The 12,756-nt window shown below is 38.8% G+C and overlaps 1 protein-coding gene across 4 annotated transcripts in view; it reads left to right on the forward strand.

The window, feature by feature from the left end:
* ATP8B4 (ATPase phospholipid transporting 8B4 (putative)) overlaps positions 1 to 12,756 on the forward strand; it is a 327,013-nt gene that overhangs the window by 266,667 nt on the left and 47,590 nt on the right. For all 4 annotated transcript variants that reach the window (XM_077263705.1, XM_077263703.1, XM_077263704.1 and 1 more), the window contains 2 exons: positions 6,270 to 6,434; positions 7,871 to 7,982. In XM_077263705.1, coding sequence (XP_077119820.1) covers positions 6,270 to 6,434; positions 7,871 to 7,982 — 277 coding nt within the window. The remainder of the gene's footprint in view (positions 1 to 6,269; positions 6,435 to 7,870; positions 7,983 to 12,756) is intronic.

Below are 12,756 nucleotides of genomic sequence, written 5' to 3' on the forward strand. Positions count from 1 at the left end.
GTTGTAATGCATTATTCTAGCAATTAGAGTAATGAAAGTTAAAATCCCATAGAGGGACTTAGTCAAAATGTAAAGGAAAAGTTAATATTTTAAAAATATTTAAAAAAATGGAAAAATTACTATATCCATAAATCTGTGTAGTTGCGTAAAATTGTATATATGCAGACAATATAATATTATCAAAAAGTTAATTTATTTCAGCTCTTCAATACAAAAAGTAAAAAAAAGGTGCACAAGCAACCGGGATAACCGCAGCCTTGAAAGGATTGTTAAGAAAAGACCATTCAAAAATTTGGGGGAGATTCACAACAACTGGACTGCTGCTGGGATTCATTGCTTCAAGAGCCACCACATACAGACTTATCCAGGACATGGGCTACAAGTGTCACATTCCTTGTGACAAGCCATTCATGACCAATAGACAACATCAGAAGCGTCTTACCTGGGCCAAGGAGAAAAAGAACTGGACTGTTGCTCAGGGGTCCAAGGTGTTGTTTTCAGATGAAAGTAAATTTTGCATTTCATTTGGAAATCAACGTCCCAGAGTCTGGAGGAAGAGTGGAGAGGCCACAATCCAAGCTGCTTGATGTCTGGTGTGAAGTTTCCACAATCAGTGATGGTTTGGGTAGCCATGTCATCTGCTGGTGTAGGTCCACTGTGTTTTATCAAGACCAAAGTCAGCGCAGCCGTCTACCAGGAAATTGTAGAGCACTTCATGCTTTTCTCTGCCGACAAGCTTTTTGGAGATGGAAATTTCATTCTCCAGCAGGACTTGGCACCTGTCCAGACACTGCCAAAAATACCAATACCTGGTTTATAAACAGCAGTATCACTGTGCTTGATTGGCCAGCAATCTCGCTTGACTTTAACCCCATAGAGAATCTTTGTGGTATTGTCAAGAGGAAGATGAGGGACGTCAGACCCAACAATCCTGACTAGCTGAAGGTTGCTATCAAAGCAACCTGGGCTTCCATAACACCTCAGCCGTGCCACAGGCTAATCGCCTCCATGCCACGCCGCATTGATGCAAAAGGAGCCCCGACCAAGTATTGACTGCATTTACTGAACATGTATTTCAGTAGGCCAACATTTCGGATTTTAAAATAATTTTTCAAGTTGGTGTTATAAAGTATTCTAATTTACTGAAATGATGACTTTTATGTTTTCATTGGCTGTAAGCCATAATCATTAACATTAACAGAAACAAACACTTGAAATAGATCACTCTGTTTGTAATGACTCATTATAATATGTGTTTCACTTTTTGTATTGAAGAACTGAAATAAACTTACTTTTTGATGATATTCTAATTTTGTGTGAAGCACCTGTAGATCTTATCATTGAACAAAAAGTGAAATAAAACGTGGTAAAATGTAATTAAAAATGGTATAACTGAAAACGCCATCTTGTCACTTAAAAAACAAGCCACCATACAGCTCTGTCAGCAGAGAAATAAAAAAGCTATAGCTTCAGAATACAGAGGTGCAAATTCTTTTTTCTATAAAATAGTTTTTATTGTGTTAAAGCGGCAAAACATACAAAAACTGCGGTATATAAATGTGGTATTGCTGTAATCATACTGACCCAAAGAATAAATCTGTCTTATCATTTTTACCATATGGTGAACAGCATAAGAAAAAAAAAGTATATATATATTTCCTAAATTGCTGTTTTTTAATCATTCACAAAATTGGAATAGAAAGCGATCAAAAAATTGTATGTGCCAAAAAATGGTACCAATAAAAATGTGAACTCGTTCCAAAAGAAAAAAAACCCTCACATGACTCTGATAAAATATGGAAAATATATATGGAATGTGAAATATGGAATGCTTTTGCAATAGAAAGTGTTTTTTAGTGTGTGACAGCAGCCAAAACATAAAAAAACTATATGAATCTGGTGTCGCTGTAATCACACCGACCCAAAGAAGTTGTCTAATCACTTATAATGCATGAGGAACGGCATAAAATATAAATAAATCCAATTCTTCACCTGCTGTTGATTTGTTTATTTTGCCTCCCAAAGATAAGGCTCGACTCACATTTATCCTACTCTGATCGGTTACATCGGGGCTTCCGGGTAAATCTCTGAAATACATGATTCAGACGGAGCCCCCAGCGGAAAATTCCCTATAATGAGGCAGATGGAAGCATTGTGGACGCGATCTGGTCTATGATCTGGCTGTGTCCGTCTTTTTAGCGTACATAAAAGCGCGGTCGACCACAGTTTTGTGCACTTCTGAAAAGAAGCACACCACTGAATAGAGGCCAAACGGAGTTCAGTGTAACTCTGCTGCATCATTATAGCAAATGGATCCTTCGGGGTTTTCATCTGAATCACATCACTCAGAGATTTAGATGGAAACTTTGATCTAAGTGCTCAGCGTAGAGCGCCAGATAGATGTGATCCCAAATGTTATGTAAAATTTTCCCATTAAAAGCTTCAACTCAATCCACAAGAAAAGCAAGTGCCCATTCAGGTCCCTCATCTGTTAACGGAAATATAGGGGGCTTCCATGTTACTGGTAGCTCAAAGGCTCTGGAAAAGCGCTGTGGCTCCTCTCACCCCAAAAGAAAACCAGCAAATTCTGTGCTCTCAAATTCCTTCTTCCTTTCTAAGCCCCAATGTGCCTAAACCACATTTAGCGTCCACATGTTTGGCATTAGTGTAGCATTGAGAGCCCGCTTAATTTACGGGTGCATGTCTCCAAAAGCACAACTGGGACATAATGTACTGGGCAGTACAATGTACTGGGCATTGCAACGTACTGTGCAGTACAACATACTGGACTGCAATGTACGGGCTCTACAATGGCAGATTTGTAATTTTCATTTAGCAACATCCATTGCTGCTCGTTTTTGGAAAACACCCAAATAGTCAAAATCATCACTACACCTGTAGATAAATACCTAGAGGGTGAATTCGACTCCGTATACAGAGCCCCTAACTATTCTAGGAAAATCTGTGCTCCAACAATCAAGTAGCACTCTGTTCCTCCCGAGTTTCACCTTATGGCTAAGCAGTACTGTACAGTCACATTTGGGGTATTTCCACATTCAGCAGGTATGGTGTGACACATTTTGGTGCCATTGTCTTATGTGAAATTGTAAAATCTGGGGCTAAAACAAACTCTTTGTGGTAAAATTGTAATTATTTCTTCTTCACTGCCCAATGGTCTAAAATTCCGTGACATACATGTGGTTACAATATGATAACTGCACCCTTAGATGAATTAATTGAAAGGTGTAGTTTGTTAAATGGGGTCAATTATGGGGAGTTCTGCTATTCTGGCACCTCAGGAGCTCTTCCAGTGGGTCATGGCACCTGTAAACCGTAACATAAAAATTTGCTCTACAATATTGCGTTACTTCCCTTCCGAGCTTTGCACTTTGTCTCAAAAGTAGTTTTCAATCACATATGGGGTATTGGCGTACTCAGGAGTAATTGCTTAACAAATTGTGATGTTCATTTTCTCCAATTATCCCTTTTGAAAATTAAAAACCTTGGGCCAATGCAATATTTTAGTCGAAAAATTGGAATTTTTAATTGACTCAGCCCAATTTAATACAATTTTGTGAACCGTCTCAGAGTTAAAAATGCTCCCTACACCCAAAGATTAATTCCTTGAGTGGTGTATTTCCAATTGGGGTCACTTGTGGGGGTTTCTGCTGTTTTGTCATGTCAGGGACTCTTCAAATGTGACATGGCCATCCGCCATATATTCCTGCTAAAATAACTCTCCAGAGTTGAATTGGCGCTCCTTCACTTCTGAGCCCTGCTGTGCTCCCAAACAGTAGTTTTCCACCACATATGGAATATCTGTGTGCTCAGGAGAAATTGCACAACAAATTGTGCTGTCGATTTTCTGTTTGAAAAAATTAAAATGTTAATTTTTTTCTTCCACATTGCTTTAATTCCTGTAAAGCTCCTGAAGGGTTAATGAACTTACTAAATGTGTTTTTGATCACATTGAGGGGTGCTGCTTTAAAATAATGACACTTTCGAGTATTTTCTGTCAAATAAGTCCCTCAAAAGTCACTTCAATTGTGATATGGTCCCTACAAAAATTGGTTTAGTAAATTTTATTTGAAAAATGAGAAATTGTTGATAAACTTTTTACCCTTCTAACTTCCTAACAAAAAACGTTGTTTCAAAAATTATGATGATATGAAGTAGGCATGTGGTAAATGTTATTTATTGTGTATTTGTGTAATATAACTATCTGGCTTAAAGGCAAAAAAAAATTAAAAGTTTGAATATTTAAAAATGTTCAAACTTTTCGCCAAATTTTCAATTATTTCACACATAAACGCAAAAAATATTGGCCTAAATTTACCACTAACATGCTGTACATGGTGTTGAAGCATTCCAGAGTTATCAACACACAAAGTGACACACAAAGTGGTCAGAATTCTAAAATTTTGCATAGTCAGAAAGGTGAAAACAGGTTGGGGAGTGAAGGGGTTAATGTTGATATTTGAATAATCATGTTTTATTAGAGAAGGAAATACTGTTGAAGACATTAAATATATACTGGAAGTCTAGTCTCGAGTGATGTTTATTGGTCTATAGTTACTTGGCATCGTTGCAACTCCATCGATTTTTTTTTTTTTCTAACAATAACTAGAAATTTAGTGTTTTTTACATTTTCCACATTTTTATTTTTTATTTTAGGGGGTTTGTGGCTTCACCTCTTACATAACAGGAAAATGTACTGTTAAGGCACAGCTGGATTTCCCATGGGAGTTCTATTTATTGTATGTACTGATTTTAGTATATGGGCCTTTACACGTGTCCAAGTTAATTCGGTTTGACAACCAAACTTACCAAAGCAATTGATTGTGTCCATGAAGTAGCTGACAGCACACTGATGCCATCTGTGTTGCTTCCATGTGCCGGCCGTTTTTCACTAACTAGTGGGAAACCAATGACTACTAGTCTTGGGAAATCTCCATCCATTTTTTTTTCTCATACAATAAAAGCAGCTAACACAAGGGTGGTAAAAATGTACGCACTGACCAAAAACCGGATGACAATCGAATCCAGCGTACTGGTGAATATTGGTCTGTTGTTTTCCCATGCCTAAAAAACCGATGTAAATTCACCTTTACCTCACTCTCTTTTTGTCAGTTTGACTAACTGAAGTTTTGATGAAAGATAAAATTATACTTATAGCTCATTCAGATGTCTGTGTTTTATATACGAGCTCTATCTCTGATTTTCCCAAATAGAACTTGTACCCATACGTGTGGCTGCTCCCATTCCTCAGTTTTCTTGCAGACCAAATGGTCTTCATGAAAACTCATCCATTTTTAAGTCTCGTCATGGACCAAACTCTCCAATGCAAATCTATGGGTTTGTTTGATAGGAGAAACTTCAGAATACTTCTCATGCATAAAAAAAACTAATGAAAACTTTATGGTAAAATCGAAAGCACTAACCAAACACTGAATATCTGATCCAAAACACTGATGAAAATCTGTTCCAAAACAATGATGAGCATTACTGTGATTTTAGCATATGAGAAAAATTAAGGACATCATAATAAGACTTTAACTTTGTATGTTGGCAAAATAAATGTCAGTAGCATTGAGGGTTATTCTACAAGAGGCTATAAGTGACAGAGTACTGTATTCTGTTATAGAGGACAGCAATACCAAAAATGTATATTTATTGTTTTACTGTTAATGCACAATAAAACATTTTGCTAAAAATCAGCAATTTTGTATTGTTTGCATTTCAACTATGTTATCTTTCTTTTACTGTAGTTTTATCAGAGCATGTTTGTTTTGCTGGACAACATAGTAGTTTTCATTAGCACCATTATAGGGACATTTTTTGGGGGGAACACTACATTTATCTTTGATTCCTATATTAGTTTTCATTTATCCCACTAGGAGTCTTGAAGTTGGGATTGTTTGGTCACTTTATTACCAGTAGTTGTTCATCTTGGCTCCTTACACTGGCCAATGACGCAAGCAAGGTCTGTCTGGATTGGAGCACCATGACCAATTTGTTTTTAGCCCAGGGCAGATGTAAGGAAAATGATCATAAAGTGCAAACAGTAGGAGGGTTGGTCATTATTATATACTGCTTTTAAATTGTACAAAAATATGTTTTATGCTCTATTCAATGTATGGAAATTATGTTTTATCATATGGTATCATTGTGTGGACCATACCCCAAAAGATACACCACTTCTCTTCGTTATCATTGCTCTTGGCAGTTTTTGCACAACTTTTATAGTATAAAATTGGTTGTTCTTTCAGGACTTTGCAGGCGAAGGTCTGCGGACATTAGCCCTGGCGTACAAGGATCTCACTGAAGATTACTTTACGTGGTGGCTGAAGATCCATCATGAGGCCAGCACGGCTCTGGACAACCGAGAGGAGCGGCTGGCAGCTGCATCTGAACAAATAGAAAGTGATATGACGGTATGTTCTTAATTCACCATTCTGATTGTTTATAGAGGTTAATGTAAATGAACATGAATAGTTTATATACTAGGTTGATTTAGTTAATGAAGAAATACACATATTCCAAAAACAAGAACCATAATATAAGCACAGAGCATTCGGAGGCAATGACTCACTATGTTAATGGAGAGTGTTCGGGGGGTAGACACAATAACTGAAAAACCTAGTAATAACTAGTTCAGGAATAAATGTGCGACTTATGCTGCCTCCGGGATTTATAGATGCGCAGCCCTTATTTAGGAAGCGTTATCAAAAGTCGTGTACGGAAATTGCTTTAAGACCGGCGATTTTCCATTTGTGCTCGTTCGTTTTTTTTCCTCCCCTTCTTTCAAGAGCCGTAACTTTTTTATTTTTGCGTCCACATAGCCATATGAAAGCTTGTATTTTTCGGGACATGTTGTAATATTAGATGACACTATTCTTTTGACCATACAATTTATGCATCAAAATCCTATAAAAATGGGGAAAAACTTTAGTTCCTCCATTCGGTTTTGAATATGCCCTGATGGTGTGGTAAAAATGGCCTGACAACATGATTCTGCAGGTCACTATGATTACGGTGCAACCAAAAGTTGTAAAGCATCAAAAAAAATCCATAACTTTATTTTTTCATCAGAGGAGCTTGATTTTTTGCTTGATGAGCTTAAGTTTTTATTGGTACAACTTTGGGCGCATATCCATTGTTCTTATTTCGTCATCTATTGGGTGCGGCACAACAAATAGCATCAATTTGGGGGGGTTGTTTTTTTATTTTTTACTTTTCGGCATTTGCTGTATGTGAGAGTCAGATGACACAATTTTTCTTGTATTGTTTTTATAAAGATGTAGCAAGTAAACTTTAGACTACTATGCCATTTTACAAACCATGAGAACACTGTACAACACTAATATCACAGATGGCCACTAGTATAACTCATGATCTGTACAATCTGTGTATACAGGGTAATGAAACTTTGACATATGTACTAGTTGCTGTGAACGTACTATTTCTTCTCTATTTTATTACCATACACCCAGTGACTTGAATTGACTGTGGCTGGACAGACATCGTGTGATCTCAACATTATATTTTGCAGCTTTTGAAAAATTTCATACTAATTTTTTTTTTTTTTAAATCTGTTGAATATTTTGCCACTTGTAGCTGCTGGAATGGTGATTTTTCTTAATACCTTTTTTTTTCTTGTGATTTTTTTTTTTTTACACCATTTCTACCCCTTGATCTAAAACACAGATATTAATAGATATTGGATACCCTTTCAGTTCTCTTCTAAATGTTGTGTTTTTATTTTTGCAAAATTATTAGCATGTGAAATGGAAATGATTGCATGTATCATGGCTCATCCTTCATTGAATGCTCTTTTAAAACATGGCTGCTGTTGTGTGATCTGCTTTAGCTACTAGGTGCTACTGCAATAGAGGACAAGCTACAAGAAGGAGTGACGGATACCATCGCCAGTCTCCTACTGGCAAACATTAAGTTGTGGATTCTAACTGGAGATAAGCAGGGTAATGCTGGAAATTGTGTATATTTACTGTGTCATTGCTTTTAGCATGCTAATTCTAGGTAATGAGTCTCAGCTACTTACTGTGCCTAATTGTGTCTAAAGATAATGTGATAACGGTCAAAACTTTGTTCTAATGGAGGGCTCTAAGCATTTACTGCCTGCAGTCTCCACTAGAGGCAGCCTACTGCTCTACACCAGGCGTGGCAATTAGTTTTCCCAAGGAGCCACAGGAGAGACCATGTCTTTGTTGGAGGGCCAACCCAATAGGCTGAAATTCATTATTAACATTAATTATGTTATATTAAATGCATCACTTAACATTGAGCAGAATTAAGTATGCAGACACCCCTTACATACCGTTTGAACCTGCACACAGCCACGTATATACAATATGATTCCACACCGCACCCTATATACAGTATGATCCAATACACAGTGCCTCCTACATACAGTATGAGCCCACACACAGACCCCCACATCACATCATGGTCTTGTTCTAAACCTAAGATCTAGCCCAAGATGGAGAAAAATTAAGTTGCGTTGAAATGATACAAGCAGCGTAAAGAGTAAAAATGTCTCCAATTTTCTGTATGCAATAAATATGGACTATTGAATTGCATGCTATTGTCTTAATGATTTATCCTGTATCATATAGCTAACAGTTGAGATCAGGGCTCTCTTGTTGTACTTCAATTAACAAAAGCTCCCCTAAAATTACTTTTTATTATAGTGTTGATTAAAGTTACCTAAATAGTAACTATAACACAAAGTAACACAACAAAAAATATTATACTAAAATAATATTTAGAGACACCTCCTTGCAAGGTATTCAAAAGAAGGTTCCCCAGGATAAGTGATCCAACCAATTCAGTTTAGGGTTAGATGTTCAGGAGGAAAAAGTACACCTTTTCCCTAAAATTGTCACCTACAGTACAGACCAAAAGTTTGGACACACCTTCTCATTTAAAGATTTTTCTGTATTTTCATGACTATGAAAATTGTACATTCACACTGAAGGCATCAAAACTATGAATTAATACGTGGAATTACATACTTAACAAAAAAGTGTGAAACAACTGAAATTATGTCTTATATTCTAGGTTCTTCAAAGAAGCCACCTTTTGCTTTGATGACTGTTTTTGTTCTACTTCACTTTGTCAGGCAGGTCCTCTTTAAGTGATTTCTTGATTGAGAACGTGTGGCAGTAGTCAAGCCTGCATGTGGCTAGGGAATTTGAACTTAGCTTCCCAAAGATGTGATAAATTAATTGTGGTTTATGTTTTAAGGTGGGGAGGCAATCATTTTTTCATATAGGGCCCTATAAGGTTTGGATTTCTTTCTCCCTTAATAATAAAGACCTACATTTATAAACTGCATTTTCTGTTTACTGGTGGTATTGTTTGTGTAATATTTAAATTTATTTGGTGATCTGAAACATTTAAGTATGACAAACATGCAAAAGTAACATCTAAGGCTACGTTCACATTTGCGTTGTGCGCCGCAGCGTCGGCGACGCAACGCACAACGCAAACAAAAACGCAGCAAAACGCACGCTAAAACGCTGCGTTTTGCAACGCATGCGTCCTTTTTGGCCGAAAGTTGGACGCAAAAAAAATGCAACTTGCTGCGTCCTGTGCGCCCTGACGCGTGCGCCGCAAAAAACGCATGTGTCAAAAAACGCATCACAACGCATGTCCATGCGCCCCCATGTTAAATATAGGGATGCATGCGGCGGCGCCCGACGCTGCGTCGCACAACGCTAATGTGAACTTAGCCAAACCCTAAACTGAATTGGTTAGATAACTTATCCTGGGGCATCTTATTTGGAATATCTTGCAGGAAGGTGTCTCTGTATCGTTTTTTTATGATATTTTTTGTTACCTTACTTTGTGTTGTTGTCACTATGTAGGGAATTTTAATCAATACTATGATAAAACATAATTTTAGGGGAACTTAAGTTAATTGTGTTGATACCTTCATATGAGATTGTAATTGGTAAACTTTGTTTTACTCGCCAGCATCTACAATATCAAGTCTGATGGAGTCTCATTATTTGTTTTCTAATAGCAAAATATCTTTCTGCTAAATGGGAATACAGCTATAAAAATGCTTTGGCACATTCATCCTTCACCATAAAGATCATGATCAGTTGCACAGATTAGCTATAGTGAAATCCACTGTGGAATTTTTAAAGAATCCACAGCAGAAGTGGATTGGCATGTGTTCGTCATCACATCAACACAGTGATTACCCACATCACATCAACAGAGTGATATATATATATAACGCTATTGCGGCAGTATGGAAATAATGAAAATGTTAAGTTCCCTGTAAAATCACTTGGAAATCTATATGCAACTTATTCAGATTTTTCTGCAGATTGTTAATTGAAAAATCCGCTGCATATGAATCTACAAGAATGCAGCGGTTTGGTTGCCATTTTGTAAACAAATGAAAGTGCCCAGCAATGGACTCGTAGTAACTAAACTTTCAAATTGTGTATGCTAATTCTGTCCAGCATGGAAAGATGTTCGTTTGTGAATCACTTGATTAAGCGATTTGGCTTCAGTACTACATACTGTATATTTATGCATGTGATTATGAGTATGTGTGTGTATATATATATATATGTGTGTACACACACTGCTTAAAAAAATAAGGGGAACGCTAAAATCCCACATATATATCACTGAATGAAATATTCTAGTTGTGAAACAAGGAAATGGGCGGAACGAACGAGGAACTTATGTGAGCAGTGTACGGTCCGTGTACTACTCACATAAGTTCCTTGTTCGTTCTCCCGGCCATGATGTTTTAATGGATATTTAATAAAGACAAGTCAAGTTCCAGTTCGGTGAGTGCCTTCCCCTTCTTTTTTTGTTTGAAATATTCCAGTTGTAAATCTTTATTCATTACATAGTGGAATGTGTTGAGAACAATAAAACCTAAAAATTATCAACGCAAATCACAACTAATATTCCACGGAGGTCTGGAGTTGGAATGATGCTTAAAATCAAAGTGGAAAATGAAGTTACAGGCTGATCCAACTTCAGTGGAAATGCTTCAAGACAAGGAAATGATGCTCGGTAGTGTGTGTGGCCTCCATGTGCCTGTATGACCTCCCTACAGTGCCTGGGCATGATCCTGATGAGGCGACGGATGGTCTCCTGTGGGATCTCCTCCCAAACCAGGACCAAAGCATCCGCCAACTCCTGGACAGTCTGTGGTGCAACGTGACGTTGGTGGATAATGCGAGACATGATGTCCCAGATGTGTTCAATCGGATTCAGGTCTGGGGAATGGGCGGGCCAGTCCATATTGTCAATGCCTTCATCTTGCAGGAACTGCTGACACACTCCAGCCACATGAGGTCTGGCATTGTCCTGCATTAGGAGAAACCCAGGGCCAACCGCACCAGCATATGGTCTCACAAGGGGTCTGTGGATCTCATTTCGGTATCTAATGGCAGTCAGGCTACCTCTGCGAGCACATAGATGGCTGTGCGGCCCTCCAAAGCCACCCCTCACATTACCGACCCATTGCCAAACCGGTCATGCTGAAGGATTTTGCAGGCAGCAGATTGCTCTCCACGGCGTCTCCAGACTCTGTCACGTCTGTCACATGTGCTCAGTGTGAACCTGCTTTCATCTGTGATGAGCAATTTGCCTGTCCTGGTGTTCTGCGGCAAATGCCAATCGTCCTCCATGGTGTTGGGCTGTGAGCACAGCCCCCATCTGTGGATGTCGGACACTCAGACCATCCTCATGGAGTCAGTTTCGAACCGTTTGTGCAGACACATGCACATTTGTGGCCTGCTGGAGGTCATTTTGCTGGGCTCTGGCAGTGCTCCTCCTGTTCTTCCTTTCACAAAGGCTGAGGTAGCGGTCCTGCAGCTGGGTTGTTGCCCTCTTACGGCCCCCTCCATGTCTCCTGGTGTACTGGCCTGTCTCCTGGTAGCGCCTCCGCCTCTGGACACTATGCTGACAGACACAGCACACCTTCTTGCCACAGCTCGCATTGATGTGCCATCCTGGATGAGCTGCACTACCTGAGCCACTTGTATGGGTTGTAGAGTCTGTCTCATGCTACCATGAGAGCGAAAGCACAACCAACATTCAAAAGTGACCAAAACATCAGCCAGAAAGCATTGGTACTGAGATGTGGTCTGTCGTCCCCACCTGCAGAACCACTCCTTTATTGAGTGTCTTGATAATTGCCAATAATTTTTATCTGTTGTCTATTCTATTTGCACAACAGCATGTGAAATTGATTGTCAAACAGTGTTGCTTCTTAAGTGGACAGTTTGATTTCACAGAAGTTTGATTTACTTGGAGTTATATTCTGTTGTTTAAGTATTCCCTTTAATTTTTGAGCAGTGTATATTAGTATATCATTGGGGAAGGGTGGTTGATGGAAGCACATTAAGTGCTACAGTGTGTAGAAGAAGGTGTTTATTGATAAAATTATAAAAAGCCATTATTCAACTTCCAGAGCTGTAATTTGATGGCTAAGGAAAATGAGCATGCACTGCAGCACTACCTAAGCTGAATACGGCTGTGGTGCCAGGGTGCTAATGGCACAGTGCAGTAGACAGGAGCCTAGTGGTTATCCAGGACACACAGTGCTGTCCTCAAGTAGGAGCAGCGCGATGCTCCAGGACCCCCAGCGCGAGGCTCCAGGAGGCACAGCACCATCCTCCAGGAGGCACAAAGCCATCCTCCCGGTGTCACAGCGCCATCCTCCCGGTGTCACAGCGCCATCCTCTAGGAGTCACA

Source organism: Ranitomeya variabilis, chromosome 5, assembly GCF_051348905.1.
Source record: "Ranitomeya variabilis isolate aRanVar5 chromosome 5, aRanVar5.hap1, whole genome shotgun sequence".
NCBI classification, from domain to species: domain Eukaryota; kingdom Metazoa; phylum Chordata; class Amphibia; order Anura; family Dendrobatidae; genus Ranitomeya; species Ranitomeya variabilis.